The sequence below is a fragment of the Scomber scombrus genome, chromosome 2 (assembly GCF_963691925.1).
Source record: "Scomber scombrus chromosome 2, fScoSco1.1, whole genome shotgun sequence".
NCBI lineage: Eukaryota > Metazoa > Chordata > Actinopteri > Scombriformes > Scombridae > Scomber > Scomber scombrus.
In genome coordinates this window covers 24,336,815-24,352,822 of record NC_084971.1, presented here as the reverse complement: position 1 = coordinate 24,352,822, position 16,008 = coordinate 24,336,815, and the positions used below count along the sequence as shown (strand labels likewise).

Sequence of the window (16,008 nt, the reverse complement as noted above, 5' to 3'; positions counted from 1 at the left end):
GTTTTGTTCATACCATGAAGATGAAGAAGTGTTACTAGTCTCTCCAAACATCCCTTTAAATAGTGTCACTGAAACCTACTGTATGTATCAAAGTCATTAAAGTGTTAAGCAAGTGCTCTCTCATCAACTGTCTATGTCTATTATATTGGAAGGTGTTTATTTGTAAGTTTGTAATGTTTGTCAATAAACAAGTGTAGTACAAAAACACATCTTACGTTTTTCTTGTACATAGAGGTAGCCTTCACAGCTGATAGCGCTGGTCTGTCTGTAGTCTTGAGGTGCTTCTCTGATCCTCTTCATCAGCTCGTACACTTCCGACCGTGCGCCTTCAAATCGACTCCTTGTCTGGAAGAGAGGAGAAGCAACCGCACAAACTGCTAAGTCATTTCCTGATACTCAGTGGTTAGGGTAGGATGACCCCCTACTGTGAGGTCACTGCAAATCAAAACTTATGAGTACAACTTGAAAAACCCTTTACCCCCATGACACTGGTTGAATAATTAGGAGTCGAATTAAGCTAAAAATGAAGCAGGGCAAAGAGTGCAATGACAGTGGCAGGACAGAAGAAACCAAACTAGTGGTCACACTGTATGTTATTATTTTCAAGGCACAAATAGCATACAAGCATGCTGAGTATCACTGTTATCCAGCTCCACTGTTTAGTCTAAAGAATTTAGAGACACATTAAACATGTATATTACTTACATTCTGAATGTTGATCTGCAGTTCTTTTTTATAATGGTCAAAGTCCTTGGCAAGCTCATAGCCTTGGTGATAAAAGGTGAAGACTGTTTGAAAGAAGGCCAGCATCTGAACAGGGAACAATACAGGAGAAAACAGATAAGAGATGATAATCTAGGACTCAGCAAGTGAAAGAGAAAGACTATTGTCTGAAACATTACGTCACATTAGATTATGATGGTATAGTTGGTGTAGTCATTATCCAGTAAGACAGAACCTTAAACTCAAGTTGTATCCTATATTGCCCCCTGCTATTTCTTAATATGGAAGACAAGCCACATCAGCATTGACTTTCCACTCTGGTCAGTCACTCACCGGCTCCACACACTCAAACTTCTTTCTCTCCTGGATTTCCTGCAGTTTGCACACATAGTCAAGCGACTCCTCCTGAAAGTGCAGCCTCATGATTTCCACCTGGACGTCTGCCTGAAGAGGCGGAAAACACACACGATGAGTGTAATCAGACAGATGCGTGGAAGCAAAGGAGAAACGTTATGATCTTGGTAGATTTTTATATGGTGCAATTTTAGGCTGGAGGCATTTCATGTTATGGCATTAAATTCCCACAGAAGACAAACTGTAGTTGGGTGGCACTCTATCAAATGTTGATCATACTTCTGGTTAACTTCTGGGTCTATTTGTTCCCAAATAACAAGTTTGTCACAGAGGACTTAACAATCTGTTCAACATATGAGACCCAATATGCTTAGATCCTCAATTTGGATAAGGAAAAAGACACACACACACACACACAAAAGATACTGAAAGAGGGCAGACATAAGTAGCAGTGGTAGAATTACAATACTGTCCATCTATTACCTGTACCCACTTGTCCTTTGCAAGGTCGCATGCATACTGGAGCCTATCCCAGCTCAGTTTGAGCTAGAGGCTGGATATCAAAGGGCTGGCATGTATCAACAGACAACATGCTCAAACTCACAGCTATGGGCAACATAGAGTTCCCAATTAATGTAACCTGGACCATGGAAGGGAACCAGAGCTACTGGGGGGCAAATTCAAAATACAAAAGCTCCAGCCAGCCAGTGGATTAAAGTCATTCTTGCCATAAGGTGACAACTGTGTTGTCCCAAAATGTACAATATCTATCTAAGAATTACAAAGTAACGACGTAGATGATAACTAAGAGTTGCAATGTAACAGAGCTGGCTGGTCATAATATAGAGGAAGCTCTGATGACTAGATATTAACGCAAAAAGTAGCTTGCATTTAATTCCGTAGAACAGTCTTAAGTGTAATAAGTACAACATGATTGTCTCAGTCTCCTTTATGTCAACTGTTGATTAATATACATATTAGTTTTGAAATAAGTGAGATCAAGTGGTTTTTCTTTGTGTATGCTACTGTTTAGTGGGTTGACTTGTAACAACTGATGCAGTGTTGATGAAGTTCATGACTCTTGTGGCTCTGAATGAATCACTGGTTCTATTTATTCAAGTCTGATAGCAATCTGTGTTGGTACCTCAGACCCTTATGTCACAAGAGTCAGAACAGACTGAGCAGCCTGCAGTCATAATGTTAACAGTTACAAGTGTCCTCTCTGCTTGGTGTATACAACATATGGGTAAGCCTTACATGGCTATACGGAATAGCGCAGACCTCTCACTGATCACATTGTTCAGTGAGAGGTCGCTTTATTCCCAGATTTTAGATTTTCATCTCGTGGTACACTGCAGCATGGCTTGTTGCACAAACTACATCAACCAGGGATGACCTTGGTAGTATAGTACAAGCAAGTACACATTTCCTTTCCAAACAAGCCAGGAAAACTGTTGCTGCAAGGCACGTCAGTGGAAACTCCCTCAGACCAACAGTTTTGCAGCAAGGTTCTTCCCCACAGCAGCAAAGACAAATACCAAAACAGGGATTCCCAAAGCAAACTTAATACTGTTTTCCATCCGTTTAGTTGTCAAAATTGATTTGCTGTTCTGAATTTGACATATCTGTCAGGGAGATTAGTTAAAGACCAGTACCTCTTGTAGCTGTGGCTCTTTCTTCTTTGCCGACATATTCAGAAGCTTTTCCAGAGAGCTGTAATACTTCTCAGTTTCCTTCTCATACTTTTTTCTTTCCGCCTTGAAAGAGTGCAGCAGAAGAAGTACAAGCATGTAAGAAGAGCAAAATACTAGATTATTCTTGGTGTGTGAGGAGATCAGAGCTATATATGTAGCACAATTAATTTTGTACTAGCACCCAAACGTTCACAGTAATCTTTAATAATTATTATTCGGGTAAGAGCTACAAAACATATTAGGAAGAGGCAAGTAACCATCATACAGTACCCTTACTGTGCCGAGGTAGTCTTTCCTGAACTTCTCGAGGGGTTTCATTAAGGTTTCCGTGATGTTTCTCATCTAGACAGAAACAGAGACAGAAGTCTTGCCTTCATTATTGCTTAACTCAATGACAAAGCCCATTAATATTTGATATGACACAACGACATGTTCTAATGTTTGTTGATTCTAGTGAAGAGTGGCAGCTGAATACAGTTTCCTGGCCTCTAGGGCAGCTGCCTTCTGACTGATGCCTTACCGGCCTTGATGTGCTAAATTACACAACAGACATTACATAACTATTTTACTAAGATTATTTTTGTCCTGCAATACTGTATTAACAAGGTGAGTGTATTTTTCTCCTTTCTTCCAGTGTTTCTGCTGTGCTGGCTGCAGGACATGTCTGTGCCTGCATGCCCATCCTACTTTTCCTTACTTTGCACTGTGATGTCATCCCAATGTGCTGAACAGTGCTGTGCTTTGCTGAGCATCATGTTTACCATTATGGTCTGTGCCTGGCGCTAAAGCAGTCATCTAAAGTCAGCTACTGATGACTGGTTCACTGCCTAACCTCAGACACTAGAGACAGACATTACAAGAAAATGGCTGTTTATTAAAAGTTGGAAACTCTGTAAAGTGTCCAAAGAAGAGTTTTTACATGTATTAGATGTTTTTATCTTAATTTGTCCCCCTGAAGTATTACTAAATTATTAGAAATCTTCAAATGACAAAGATGCATGCAACATTCAGCACAAATAAACCACAGGGCATGCAGTACATAATGTGAAACTTTTAACACCTTAGGGTGGTGGTACATAACTCACTCTCATAAATTCAGTCAGGCATCATTTAAGAATGTTGTAACTTCCTTCGTATCAGATGTGCAATGTCTGTGGTCAGTACATGAGCGACTTTAACTGGGCTTTTTGCAGTAGCTAGTTTTTATATTGGTGTGTCATAATGTGCTGTATTGTTGTGAACCTTGTTGCCAGCAGTAGCTTATATGATCTATATAGGTATTTAAAGCTTCAGTGTAATAACGTGGATATGCACTCCTGTCCTCTCTGCAGCCACTCCCAGGCAGGTGCTGAAGCAGTGACCCTTAGACAGGCAGAAGGAGAGGAACTCTTCCAACACTATCAATAAGTATCCACCCATTAGGAAATTGTTTTTCTCTGCCTACTGAATTATGTAGCTGCACTGTACGTTAGAGAAAATGACATTACATGTGCCTGTTGGGATCTCTGGTGGATGACAGAGTTAGACATTAATAGATGCAAGTACCAAATATGGGCAATAATAGGTGTAGGCTGGTTGGAAACACACACACACAGTGCAAGCACACACACAGTTAAACAATTCAAGTGCTTAACACCACACATACACACACACACACACACACACACACACACACACACACACACACACACACACACACACACACACACACACACACACACACACACACACACACACACACACACACACACACACACACACACACACACACACACACACACACACACACACCTACACACACACACACAGGTATTTCCCCGGGCTTTTAAGCAGGTTTGGACTGGTTGTGCTTACCATCAGCTCTCTTTGGTCTTCAAGGTTCTTGAGGAATGACGCGAACTCTTGCAAAGACTCATCTGGAGAAAAAAAAATCCAAACACAGTAATAAATGCAATCATCCTGTTTCACTCTCCCACTCGCTTACACATGCAGCCCAAAAGACATGATTATGAGTTGTTCCCACCACGTGTGCGCACCAAAAAACTGTTCTTAATTTGCTGCTTGAGAAAGAACCGTAAACAAACATTTACAGTTTTATGTCTGCCTTGGTGGTAACACAACTAGTGGTTAGTTTCAATCATGCGAGGCGGTGACACCATACTTACCAATACATTTCTCATCATCTGTCTTTGCATCTCCGATGTACTCAAACTGAAACTCTCCCAGGCTCTGGGCAAACTTTCGCTGTGCCATCCCAAGCTCTGAAAGAAAATTTCAATTATGAGAAACATTAAAAACAGCACATTTAAAAAAGAGGGAGAATGCTTAATATGATTATAGCGTGTTGTCAACAAGTCTGAAGAAGAACATTTTGTCTACAAAGACTACATTATAAAAATATTGTACTAGAAAACCATTTTTGAAAAGGTAAACCACTATAAGCTATTTTGAAAGTAGGCCTGATGTATCGCGCAGTTAACCACTTTGCAAACATCCTGTTTTACTATAGTCTGTTACATCCTGTTGCAAACCTTAACAATGCCAGGAGGGCATGTACCACATGTCACCTCTAGTTAATCATCTATGAGCAAGTCGTAGCTTACACAATTAATGAGAAAAGAACTAGTATAATGCTGCTAATTCATATTCCTATTTATCTTTCTCAGCACAATTTAAACTAATTTAAGTCTTATTTAAATTCTTCTCTGTTAGCAATTATTTCCACAAACTACCTACTGCCTTAATGTTGAATTTATTGTTTATAAATACACATCTATATATTTAATAACTCGATTTAAAAAAAAGCAACAGTTTGGCAAATGGGTGTGATTGTGCTCTCAGACAGCACACAGTATACATGTAAAGCCTCATGGATCTCTGCAGAATCACTATTTCTGATTTTGAGAGGTGAATAAATGCTGTTGAAGTCCACACTCCGCCTGCAAATCAGTAAATAAAGCAAAACAAATCTATTTTCAAACAGTAAAGAGATTCCCCGAGGTGGGATTTCTGACCTATGGCAGTCCCGAGGGAAGCATGACAGAATGTGGCAGGGGTATTTTAAGACTGGAGCTATGAGCAGTATACAGAGGAGCAGTGTCATTAGATTTGACAGATGGCTGGGACTCTATGGGGAACAATCAACCAGGCTAAACCATTCCAAACAACTCTCAGACTCTTTTAAGCATCTGTAACTGCTACAAAGGCATTACTGTAGCAGGCTGGCTAGAATGTAGAGCTATGGCTTATAATGATTTTTTTCTTTCTGAGTGGTTTGAGCAAATACTTCCTAACATTTGAGCAAATGGTTTCTGAAATGTTCAAGTCTGAACAAGGCTAAAAATGCAGAGAAATTAAGAATTTACCAGAGCCCAGACTGAAGTCTGACAAACACCCCAACGTAGCAAAGTAAAAATATAAGCTGTAAATATTGACTTTCTCTTCTTATTTCAGCAATCAACAAAATATTTAAAATAATCATAAATCTTTGGCAAATTTGCGTTGTTGGGATAGTTAAGAGGTCAGCCAATCACATTGTGTTTGTTGAGCATGTGCACTGTGTTTTACAATTTTGGAAAAAGTCAAATAAGAACTAACTGCAGGCTAAATCATCCATTAGACCTCTGCTGCAAGCAACAGAGATGAGCATGCTACTGTAGCTGTGAGCATGTTTACATTCTTATGTTAGCATGCTCATTTTCTAAAGGTTACAGTAAATGGCGTATTAATATCCTTAAATAGCCTAACATTATCTACCATCAGACCAGACCAATTCAGGGGGCCCTGCTATTGTGAATGCTGGCTTGCTGAAAAGGCTTAATGTCTGCTGTGAAAAGTCTATGTGCTTAATTTTAATGACCAACATTTATAAGCCAGTCATTCTTTGCTGCCTTTTTACGTTGCACTAAATTTGCATGGTTATGGAATTGCAATTTCAGTTGTCAAAATGCAAATGCATGATTTTTTTAAATTATTATTACTATTTAAATATTTTGGGGGGCATATTTGATAGTGCACAATAGAGACAGAGGGTAGAGAGAGAAAGGAGGATGACAAGCAACCCAGGTGCCCAGTCCGATTCAAACTACAAACTACAACACATTGTGATAACATGGTGTCTTAGTCCATTGGGCCATTCATTCCCAAAATAGATTCTATTATTGCCTTTAAAGTCAGTTTTTGGTAAAGGTGATACAAGATATGATTAAGGCAGGTGCCTACATTTTCTATGCAGGAAGAAACAAAAATGCTCACAATATTAACAATTACTTCTACATTTGCAAATGGGGTTCATTTCCAAGAATCATAATAACATAGAGCAACAATCCAGTACTTTCACTTTTTTAATTCATTTGTTTGAGCTGCTTTTCTATTACTTGTTAATGTCAACTCGTGGCTATCCTGCTGCTTACACACTCCAGATTCTCTGAGCAGTGTGTGTACACATGCAATGGATTAAATCTACGGTAGGGCCCAAAGCCCAAACATGTGAGAGGTGTTGGACAATGTCTGTCTGCCTGAGTCTGGCACAAAGGGGATAGCTTCTGCCTGAGTAATGTATTTCAAACAGTTATTTCAAATGCACTTTTAGCTGTTCTTCAGCTCCATCTCAGATCTAAACAAACACAAAACAAAAAAATCGGGCCAAGTTAATACCTGTACTCGACTCCTATGGCCAATTTGTTTAAGTCATTGAACTACAGGAAGCTAAGAGATTCACCACAGACAATGGAACAGCTTGTATGTGACAGTATTAACAACTGTTTGCTCTGTGAGCAGGTCTTAATATAGCACCTGGAGGAAATGTTCTTTCTTTTCTTGAGCATGAGGTAATTGTTTAAACAGAAAGAAGAAGAAGAAATGCATGGCTATCTGTCAACATGAACGTAGCTAATATCTTCTAATGACAGTGAGCAAAACAAGAGGATTAATGACTTGTTTATGGATTATAATACTTCATTTTCTTGGCTTGTGAACTTCTACAAGATGCTGCACAGGCCTGACTTTAGATTATTAATCAAGACAAGAGAAAGTCAATAATTGTCCTTTTCCTCAGACAACACATAGACGTGGTTAACAACGAAATAAGCCACTGGCAAAGTTAAATTTAAAGGTATACTATGGAGGATTTCCTTTAAAAATACAAAAAAAAAACAATGTACAGACTCATACAAAATAATCCCTCTCAATCGTCTCTTATGACTCACTAGAGGTGTGTAGCAGTGTATTTATCTGCAGACACCCCACCCTCTGCCTCAGAGTACAAGGTGTGAGGCCAGGACTCGTAGTGTAGCAACCAAATTACATTGCTGTCTCCGTCTGTCTCCTCTGCTCTGCTCATTGTCTCTGTATCATGGATTTATAAAGAGCTGCAGGTCTGTGTGTCTGCTTGACGAAGGGTGGAGCTGAGCTACACACACGCATAGCATGCATGCAACATTTACTTTTCTGGTTTACGGCTTTACTCCCGCTGACATTGCTCGCCCTCGTCATTCGCTCTCTAGCTAGGTCGCCCACCACTGCTGAGGAGGAGCCAAATTTGAATGATGTGTGTTTCCTGCATAGTATACCTTTAAGAGACACTGACAAACAATAGTAGTTTGGTGTCAAAGAGATGGGGAGTGTTTTGGGATGCCGTATTATTATCAGCCCATAACCAGACCTGAGTCATTGCATTAATTTATTAGACGCTAGTTTAGAATACAAACTTATAATATAAACTAATGTCAACCACACCCAATAATTTTATACAGCATATTATACATTGCTAATAAACTGAAAAAAGCTTTTTGCTTTTTGGCAAAAAAAAAATCTGTCAGATGGCTTCCAACTGATGTAAACACAACCTGATGAAGTGTTATGGGGGAGCCGTTTAATAAGGGTTGCAGGCATTTTTTCAAAATAAAGGTATGGCAAATATAAGCCTGTCAGTTCATTATTTTGGGAGCAAACATTTGTAAACTGAACATAGCAATTACTTTGAACTGACTGTAAATCTAAGAGGAATCTAAACCACACAGAGAGCTAGAATCCAGACCAGGGTGTGCAACTCCATAAAAGGTGACTCTGGTCACTCTGGTCTTTAATTTTCAGTGCATGGAATAACTGCAGACAACACAAACTATAGTGACATGCTCTAGAATAACCTCTATAAGCTTAGTGGACTTTAAAAAGTCCAGTAAGCCGTAAGCAGTAAGAAATGGGAGTAGTTCACCTAGTACCTCTCTTAGTTTTAAACTGGTATCTTTTACCTTTGAACACCTGACATAAGACCCCTACTGACTGAACCACTATTATCATATTTCACCACTGCTAATGTTTTTATTTTCCCCTTGTCAAACATTATGCACTAAGGTACAGTATTTGGAGTTGAGAATTTGGCTAGTATAGTATCACTATTTGAATTTCCTCTTTTTATGAGCCATTTCACAGAATAAAAACAGTTTTAACAGCACAAAATCCTCTTTGTAACAGGCCCATAGTAACATACTCAAACCGTGATACCTTTAACCATATTAAATCCTTTATGAACCTCATTGTATAACTTACTACAGTGGTAAAATAATCTAGTCAGGCGAACTATGACAAAACCTCTTGCTAACCATCCTTGCTAAAACAGCTGACTGCTGAAGCCTCTTTTGACTACTTTCAATCATTATTCATCTCTAATATATTATTCTCCATTCATAAATCTTAAACATTCTTTGTCAGGTTTGCCAATGTTGCCTGAAAGCACCTCAACTATGGTTTTGTCTGTTTTTCATTAATATACCCCTTTTAAAAATATAACGTTTACTTTAATTGCTGTAACTCAATAGTCTGCCCTTCAAGTGATCCTTATATCCAGACTTCAAAGAAAGAGTGACAAGGTGTCTGGCCTCCGATGCCTTTCAGTCTGCCAGAGGAACTCAGCGAAGTTCAGTCTGTGGTATTTTAAATCCCTGCTTAAAACCCTTTAATAGAAAAGCTATTTTAAATGTTGAATATTACTTTATTATCGGTGTCTCAACTATTCATGTCTATCGTCTATACTGGTACTGCTTTTGCTTGGCTTTGTTATCAGTTTTCTTTGTTTACATTTAAATGTTTCCCCCTCCATGTCAGACAAGAATCGAGCATCACATACAGTATGCATGTGTTGGTATTAGTAACAGCTGTGGTAGTAGCATGTTAAAGGCATATTATGCAGGATTTTCCTTAAAGAAAAAAGGAAAAAACAATGTATAGACTCGTACAAAAGTAATACCTCTCAATCATCACTTATAACACGCTAGAAGTGTGTGGCGGGATATGTATCTACAGAGACCCTGCCCTTTTATTTTCTTATTACTTGCTTGTTTCGGGGCGTTACTGGGTGTCAACCTTTGGACAGTAGGTGTTTAGTCCCCAGTCAATTACAACACACAGGGAGGGACTCATAGCGTAGCAACCAGGATACGTAGCTGTCTCCGTCCCTGTCCTCTGCTCTCTGTGTCATGGATGTATGAAGACAACAGGTCTCTGTGTCTGTTTGAACAAGGGCGAGGCTGAGTTTTGGCTGCCTATACACAAAATCCACCATTGCAGCACCTTCCCGCAGGGTTGTACTGAGGTGTGGTATCATGTTTATTTGTGCTTAATAACCACCATGATACAATCAGAAAATAACATTTAATTTATCTGATTCATGTCTTTGTGCTTGACAGCACTGCTCCCTCTCTTTATTCACTCTATAGCTCACTCGAGCACCACTGCTCTCTCTCGTTTGCTCGTTAAGATGGGGAGGAAGGGCCAACTTTGAATGCTGTGTGCTTACAAACAACAACCAACACATCCTGCATAGTATGCCTTTAAGTTCTGTTTGAGTTCTTAGCTTCTATTAGCCTGATGGATAATCAGTGTGCCTTATACAGAGATCACACTACATGACTGTAGCCCTGATTTTCCACTCGCTGACAGTTTTTGAGTATCAACGACATGAGCGCCAGATCAGAGGCAAACCGGCATTTGCTCAGCACTTGCAAAATGCCGCCTCATCGCTTTGTGTGAACTGTTCAAAGATGTGATCCGAGAGACTCGCTAATGCATCGCAGACGCCCGAAAGATAAAGCAAGCCTAATATCTGGACCTGTTGGTGAGTCCAAATCCTGTAGTGTGAAAACTGTTGTGACTGGCAATGAGGGCAGTGACGAGCTACAGCCAATGAGAGCACAAGACACGGGCTGAGGGGAAACCTGACGTATCCAAATCCATTATCTCACCCATAATCTTTTCTTGTTTTTTGCCCAAACAAGTTAGATCGCTTATTGTCCTGCCTCACACATGGTATTGCAGCATTTCTCTTGTCACTTCTTGGTTGTGTTTTCATGTCAAAACACAGTTTGGAGACCAGACAGACTCATTGAGGATTCCTTCTGGTGAAAAAACTTGTAATGTGTGACCTCCTGTCATGTAGAGTGCAAACCACTACGACTTCAAGATTCCCAATTACAAGACATAAAGTTGTCTGGTGTGATTACTACAGAGATCAGAAGACTTTGAAAGTCACATAATCCGTGCTGGGCATTATGGAGCTCTATTGGTCACATGCAGGACTCATATTACCCCACAACACACATTAATATAGAGTGGAAACTTCAGCTGCTCCCCCAGATAGTAAAAACATGTTTGGACAGCATTACAATGAACCGTGACACACCTGAACAAAGCCTCAGCAAACTATATTGTGTCTGACGTAAAGCCTGGCCAGTATCTAGTGTCACTGTATAGTAAAAGAGACTGAAGAGCTGATGAAATTCAGACAGTAATCCACTATTATACACATTCATAAAGCTGTGATAAGGATAACACAATTTTTATTACTCTATCGCAGAACTAATCAATACAAATCATTTGTAACTATTGGATTGTGTTTACACCCGGGATTGTTCCTTATCAACTCATGTTTTTTGGATCAAAGTCTCACGTCACTGTGGACCATTAGTGTGTGCTCCAAGAACAGTGATGTCAATGGACAGATTTGCAGTCTCTTTATTAGAGCCATATGCGAGTGTTGTGCACAAAAGTGTGTACAGAATCACACCCATTCACAATGTGATTACACATGCTGCATGCATGTTTAACTCACTGCAGGGTGGACAGTTAATATGGGAGGATATGAGGCCAAGCTGCGTGCACTTCATTACATAAAACATCAAGAATGAATGTTAGCCCGTTACAAGGGGGCCCAGCATTAATCAACGCCAGGCAACATTTGAAGGAGGAAAAAAAATAGTGACTGCATTCATGTCCCTGCACAGTGTCAATTGAAGTTCGAACAGTGTTGATCAACTGGATACAGTCACTAGAGCAATAAACAAAAGTGTCAGATGAGAGGTCTGCGTAACAGATTGAAAAGATAGTCTTTGTCTTAAAGGAAAGAACTATCACAAGATAGAAATACCACACACACAAGGGCACACAAGAGTCCAAGGCAAAGGCTTCGCCTGCTTTTTGCCTTTTAAAGGAAGGCATTTCAGAGCAAACCTGGGAACTGTCAAACTTGGCTAGTTTCTCTGCAGAAAACCAGAGACTGCAGTCTACTGGCTTTAGAGTATGAGTAATACAAACCCCACCTTACATCCATCTGATATTACAGGCCAGGTTTTTCTGTAATAGGAAAAATTTGAAAAAAAGCCTGCCTATGTGACATAAACACTGGTGCCCCTATTCAGAGGACGTGGCTAGAAAAACATAGAGAACACAATGGGGAAGGTACTTCACCACAAGACTTTAGTTATTGTGGAGCACCACAGATCAAAACAGCAGTCACTCAAGCTTAGCCTTTTATCAACAAGACAACTGTCACAAAAAGACAAAGACAATGTGCAACAGGTGTATACAGAATAAAAATTAAAGGCTATTACAGCCACTATGTTTATCAACTAACCTATTGTAGATTTTCCAACTCTATAAACTGTTTACAAAATATACTGTTATGAGAAATGTCAATCATAAGTTTTGAAATGTTTCAAAATGCTGTGTCTGACGAATAGCAAAAAAAAAAAAGAGAAAAGTTTGATTTAATGGCATTGAAGTTTTTGGTGTTGTACTTGATAAATTACCTAAACAATTATTAAATATGTCAATTCATTTTCTGTTTATCAACAATAAGGTTAATCCAATAATTGTTTAGTTCTTCTTCCAAATATTGGAAACTTTCATAATTTGTTCTCTGATGATAAAACCGGACAAAAACGATTACTGTGCCAAAACTATTCTACTATTTGAGCTTGTTTTTCACTCACTGTATATCTTAAAGCTGTAATAATAATGTGCTTGAACTGCTTCAAAAGTTTTCCTCAAAACAAACCACAAAAGGTATGTATATGTCAAAGTTCAGCTGCTGAAGATGTCCATAGTGTATTCGCTGGCGCCTGATGAAGTGTTGTTTGTTATGATTTCTACAGTCTCATCAGATGTGCCACTTAGGTCAGAGCTTGCCTGGTCCGAGCCCTGAAAGAGCGGCCAGCGTTTACATGCTGTGCCTTTCCACAGCCCTTCCTGTTCCACTCTCCCATCTTTTCCAGTCTGAATCGCTGCTCCACTCTGCTCCCACCTTTGCCCTCAACAGAGCCTACCCACACCCATCCCTTCCCAGTGATCTGTCACCCCAGCCACAGAGCATGCATTACTTCATTCATGACTTCCTGACTCTCAAAGCGGGTTTGTAGGGTGAGGCTACGCCAAACCGCATCTTGTCAATAAAGGCCAAGTGGCTAATCATGGATATATGATATCGGTGTATTCTGTTGGCAAATATCAAAACCGTTACGGCACATCAAGTATTAAAAAAGGTCTCTGATAATTCTCCACATTCACTTGAGCAACAAATGGATCCCCAGCAGCAACATCGTGCCATCTAGCAAATACACTATCACTTTGATAGTTGGCCATGTTCTTTCTGGAGTGAGAGAAAAAGCGTACCTCCCACATGACTTCACGTCATGTATTAATACGATTTTAATGAAAGATTGTGATGTGGCTCTTTGGCAGAAACGATAATGTGATTACAAGAGAGCAGCAGTGAGCCAAAGCACACCATGGCAGTCTACTCTGAAACCCATCTGCCAATGAGAAAAAGACCCTACCAAAGCTGGTTTCTCAAAGTGAAACGTGTAGTGACGCGAAAAAAAAAAAAAAGAAGAGAAAAAAAAGGAGAAAGTGATATAAAAAGTTTTGTTTAATGAGCCAACTCGTCAGTTCACTAGAGGAAGTCCAGCTGTGGGAATGACAATGTTTGACCCCAAAGCAACTCAACTGCTCAACTTCACTTTTCAGATAATTGCAAAATACAAAAGATACAATCACACTGGTGAAGCTGGTTGGTGTGTACTGTTAAGATGAACTATACTATGAAACTCTATAGAGTTCATACTTTCCAGACCTGCAAATAAAAACATTTGCTAAGGACAACAGTGAAGGGCAGTTGAAGGGGCACAGACAGGACACAGTTCCTGTGGAGGAAACCCTCTGAAACAGAAGCACATCTGCATGTTGCTCCTCCAGTGGGCAACTTCCATGTCACAGCTTTCTGGCCCAGGGCCCCGCTTTAAAGTTTCCTCCCCGAACCAAGGACTTTCCGTAATGGGACATCCTCCCTGCCATAGGAGTGGAGGCAGTTACTGATAGACTGACAGACGGATTTTGCACGTTCCGAACCAGATCATTGTGAGGTCAAATGTAATGTAAAGCATTTTCTCACACACCTCTTGAACTCTTGAAAAACGACATGTTTTAAAAAGGAGACCAAATCTGGGATGTTAAATCAACCATTTTTACACCACTGCTGAGTGTTAGATCTTATTATAAAGCTGACAGTGACCATCATATACATAGGGGATTACACAGCTTTTACTTCCCACATCAACTCTCAAATCACAAACAACTGTCTGAGCAAACAAGTTCATCCAGCTAGACTACTTTATCAGCTTCAAAGCTGCAAACCACAAACACTAAAGAAAAAAAGGACTGCTGAGCTGTTTTCTATGATCTCTATAAAGAGGAGAAGGGTCAGACTCTCAGGAGACGAGATTATCAGAGTAATGTCCAAGTATTGAGTGCTAGTCTGGTGCTGAGCTCCACCTTCAAGAGTGTAAATGAACAAAGCTGTTTACTTCATAATGTACTTATGTTATACTTTAGTTATAGCTAATGTGAACTTTATAGTTTATTCACTGTGCTTAAATAAAGTCTGAAATGTGTGTTCCTTGTTGTTGTTGTTGTTGTTGTTGTTGTTGTTGAGGAATTTGATTATTTGTAACAAAATGATGTTTGGTTTACTTACAACTTTTGAATGTATTTATAAAATGCAGTAAAGACTTATTTCCACTGTTGTCTGAGTGAGTCTTCACAGTCCACCAACTTTTATGAAGATGGACACACGGCATTCAATGATATTAACAAATATTAGAAAATTAAACCACATGAATCATGCAGAATTCAATCCCTTTTAGACACCTGCAAATAACTTCTTTTATATTCTGTCTTTTTTTAATGCAGCAGAATCTTTCTGGTCAATGGGGGTTAATGCTGGGAGCACATACGAGCACAATATGAGCCCAGTATGTCTGAAATGTGTGTGATTATTCATAACTTTGACAGTTTACAACTTCTCAACCCAGTTTAATTACCCTTGCCAACAATTAAATATCATATAAAGTAGGAAACACCCTTTGTAAATAGCAGCATAATGTTTAATGTCTTCATATTGTTTGTAACAGTTGGGTCATGAGCAATATTTTCATATTTAGCTATGAAAGTAGGATAATATTGGAGTTACTCTACAACTGCTATTAGCAAGGAGAGGAGCCACCCCATAATTACAGTGATCCAACAATGTCAAAAACAGTCATTTGGTAGAAGGGACAGGCAACATTTACAACAGCGTGTCCTTAAAGGGTGACAGCACAGTCTGCACTTCATTAATGTCAGTAAATAGGAACATGACCATCAATTCCTGACGGAAAACTCTCCGGAATTCATGAGAATATGAGCGAGATTCCCGGCCATATCCTCATGAGCACGAGGCTTAATGAGGGTTAAGAGACTTGAAATCTGATATGTTGGACACACTTTGAACAGTGCTCAAACATGAAGATGTTACATTGCCCTGGGGACTGTACAAATAACCCCAGGGACACAACACACTGTCTGGGACAATTTTGACAATAAAAAAATAAATAAAAGGTTATTGTTGTTGTTGTTTGGATACACTGAC

At 39.5% G+C, this 16,008-nt stretch overlaps 1 protein-coding gene across 4 annotated transcripts in view; it reads right to left on the bottom strand.

Annotated features, from left to right (window-relative positions):
• Positions 1–16,008, bottom strand: part of arhgap10 (Rho GTPase activating protein 10) — a 49,820-nt gene that overhangs the window by 28,787 nt on the left and 5,025 nt on the right. For 3 of the 4 annotated variants that reach the window (XM_062432723.1, XM_062432748.1, XM_062432729.1), the window contains exons 2-8: positions 4,937–5,032; positions 4,626–4,687; positions 3,042–3,113; positions 2,733–2,834; positions 1,057–1,167; positions 706–810; positions 216–345 (exon numbers count right to left, since the gene is read on the bottom strand). In XM_062432723.1, coding sequence (XP_062288707.1) covers positions 216–345; positions 706–810; positions 1,057–1,167; positions 2,733–2,834; positions 3,042–3,113; positions 4,626–4,687; positions 4,937–5,032 — 678 coding nt within the window. The remainder of the gene's footprint in view (positions 1–215; positions 346–705; positions 811–1,056; positions 1,168–2,732; positions 2,835–3,041; positions 3,114–4,625; positions 4,688–4,936; positions 5,033–16,008) is intronic. The other variant, XM_062432739.1, reaches the window with a different exon arrangement.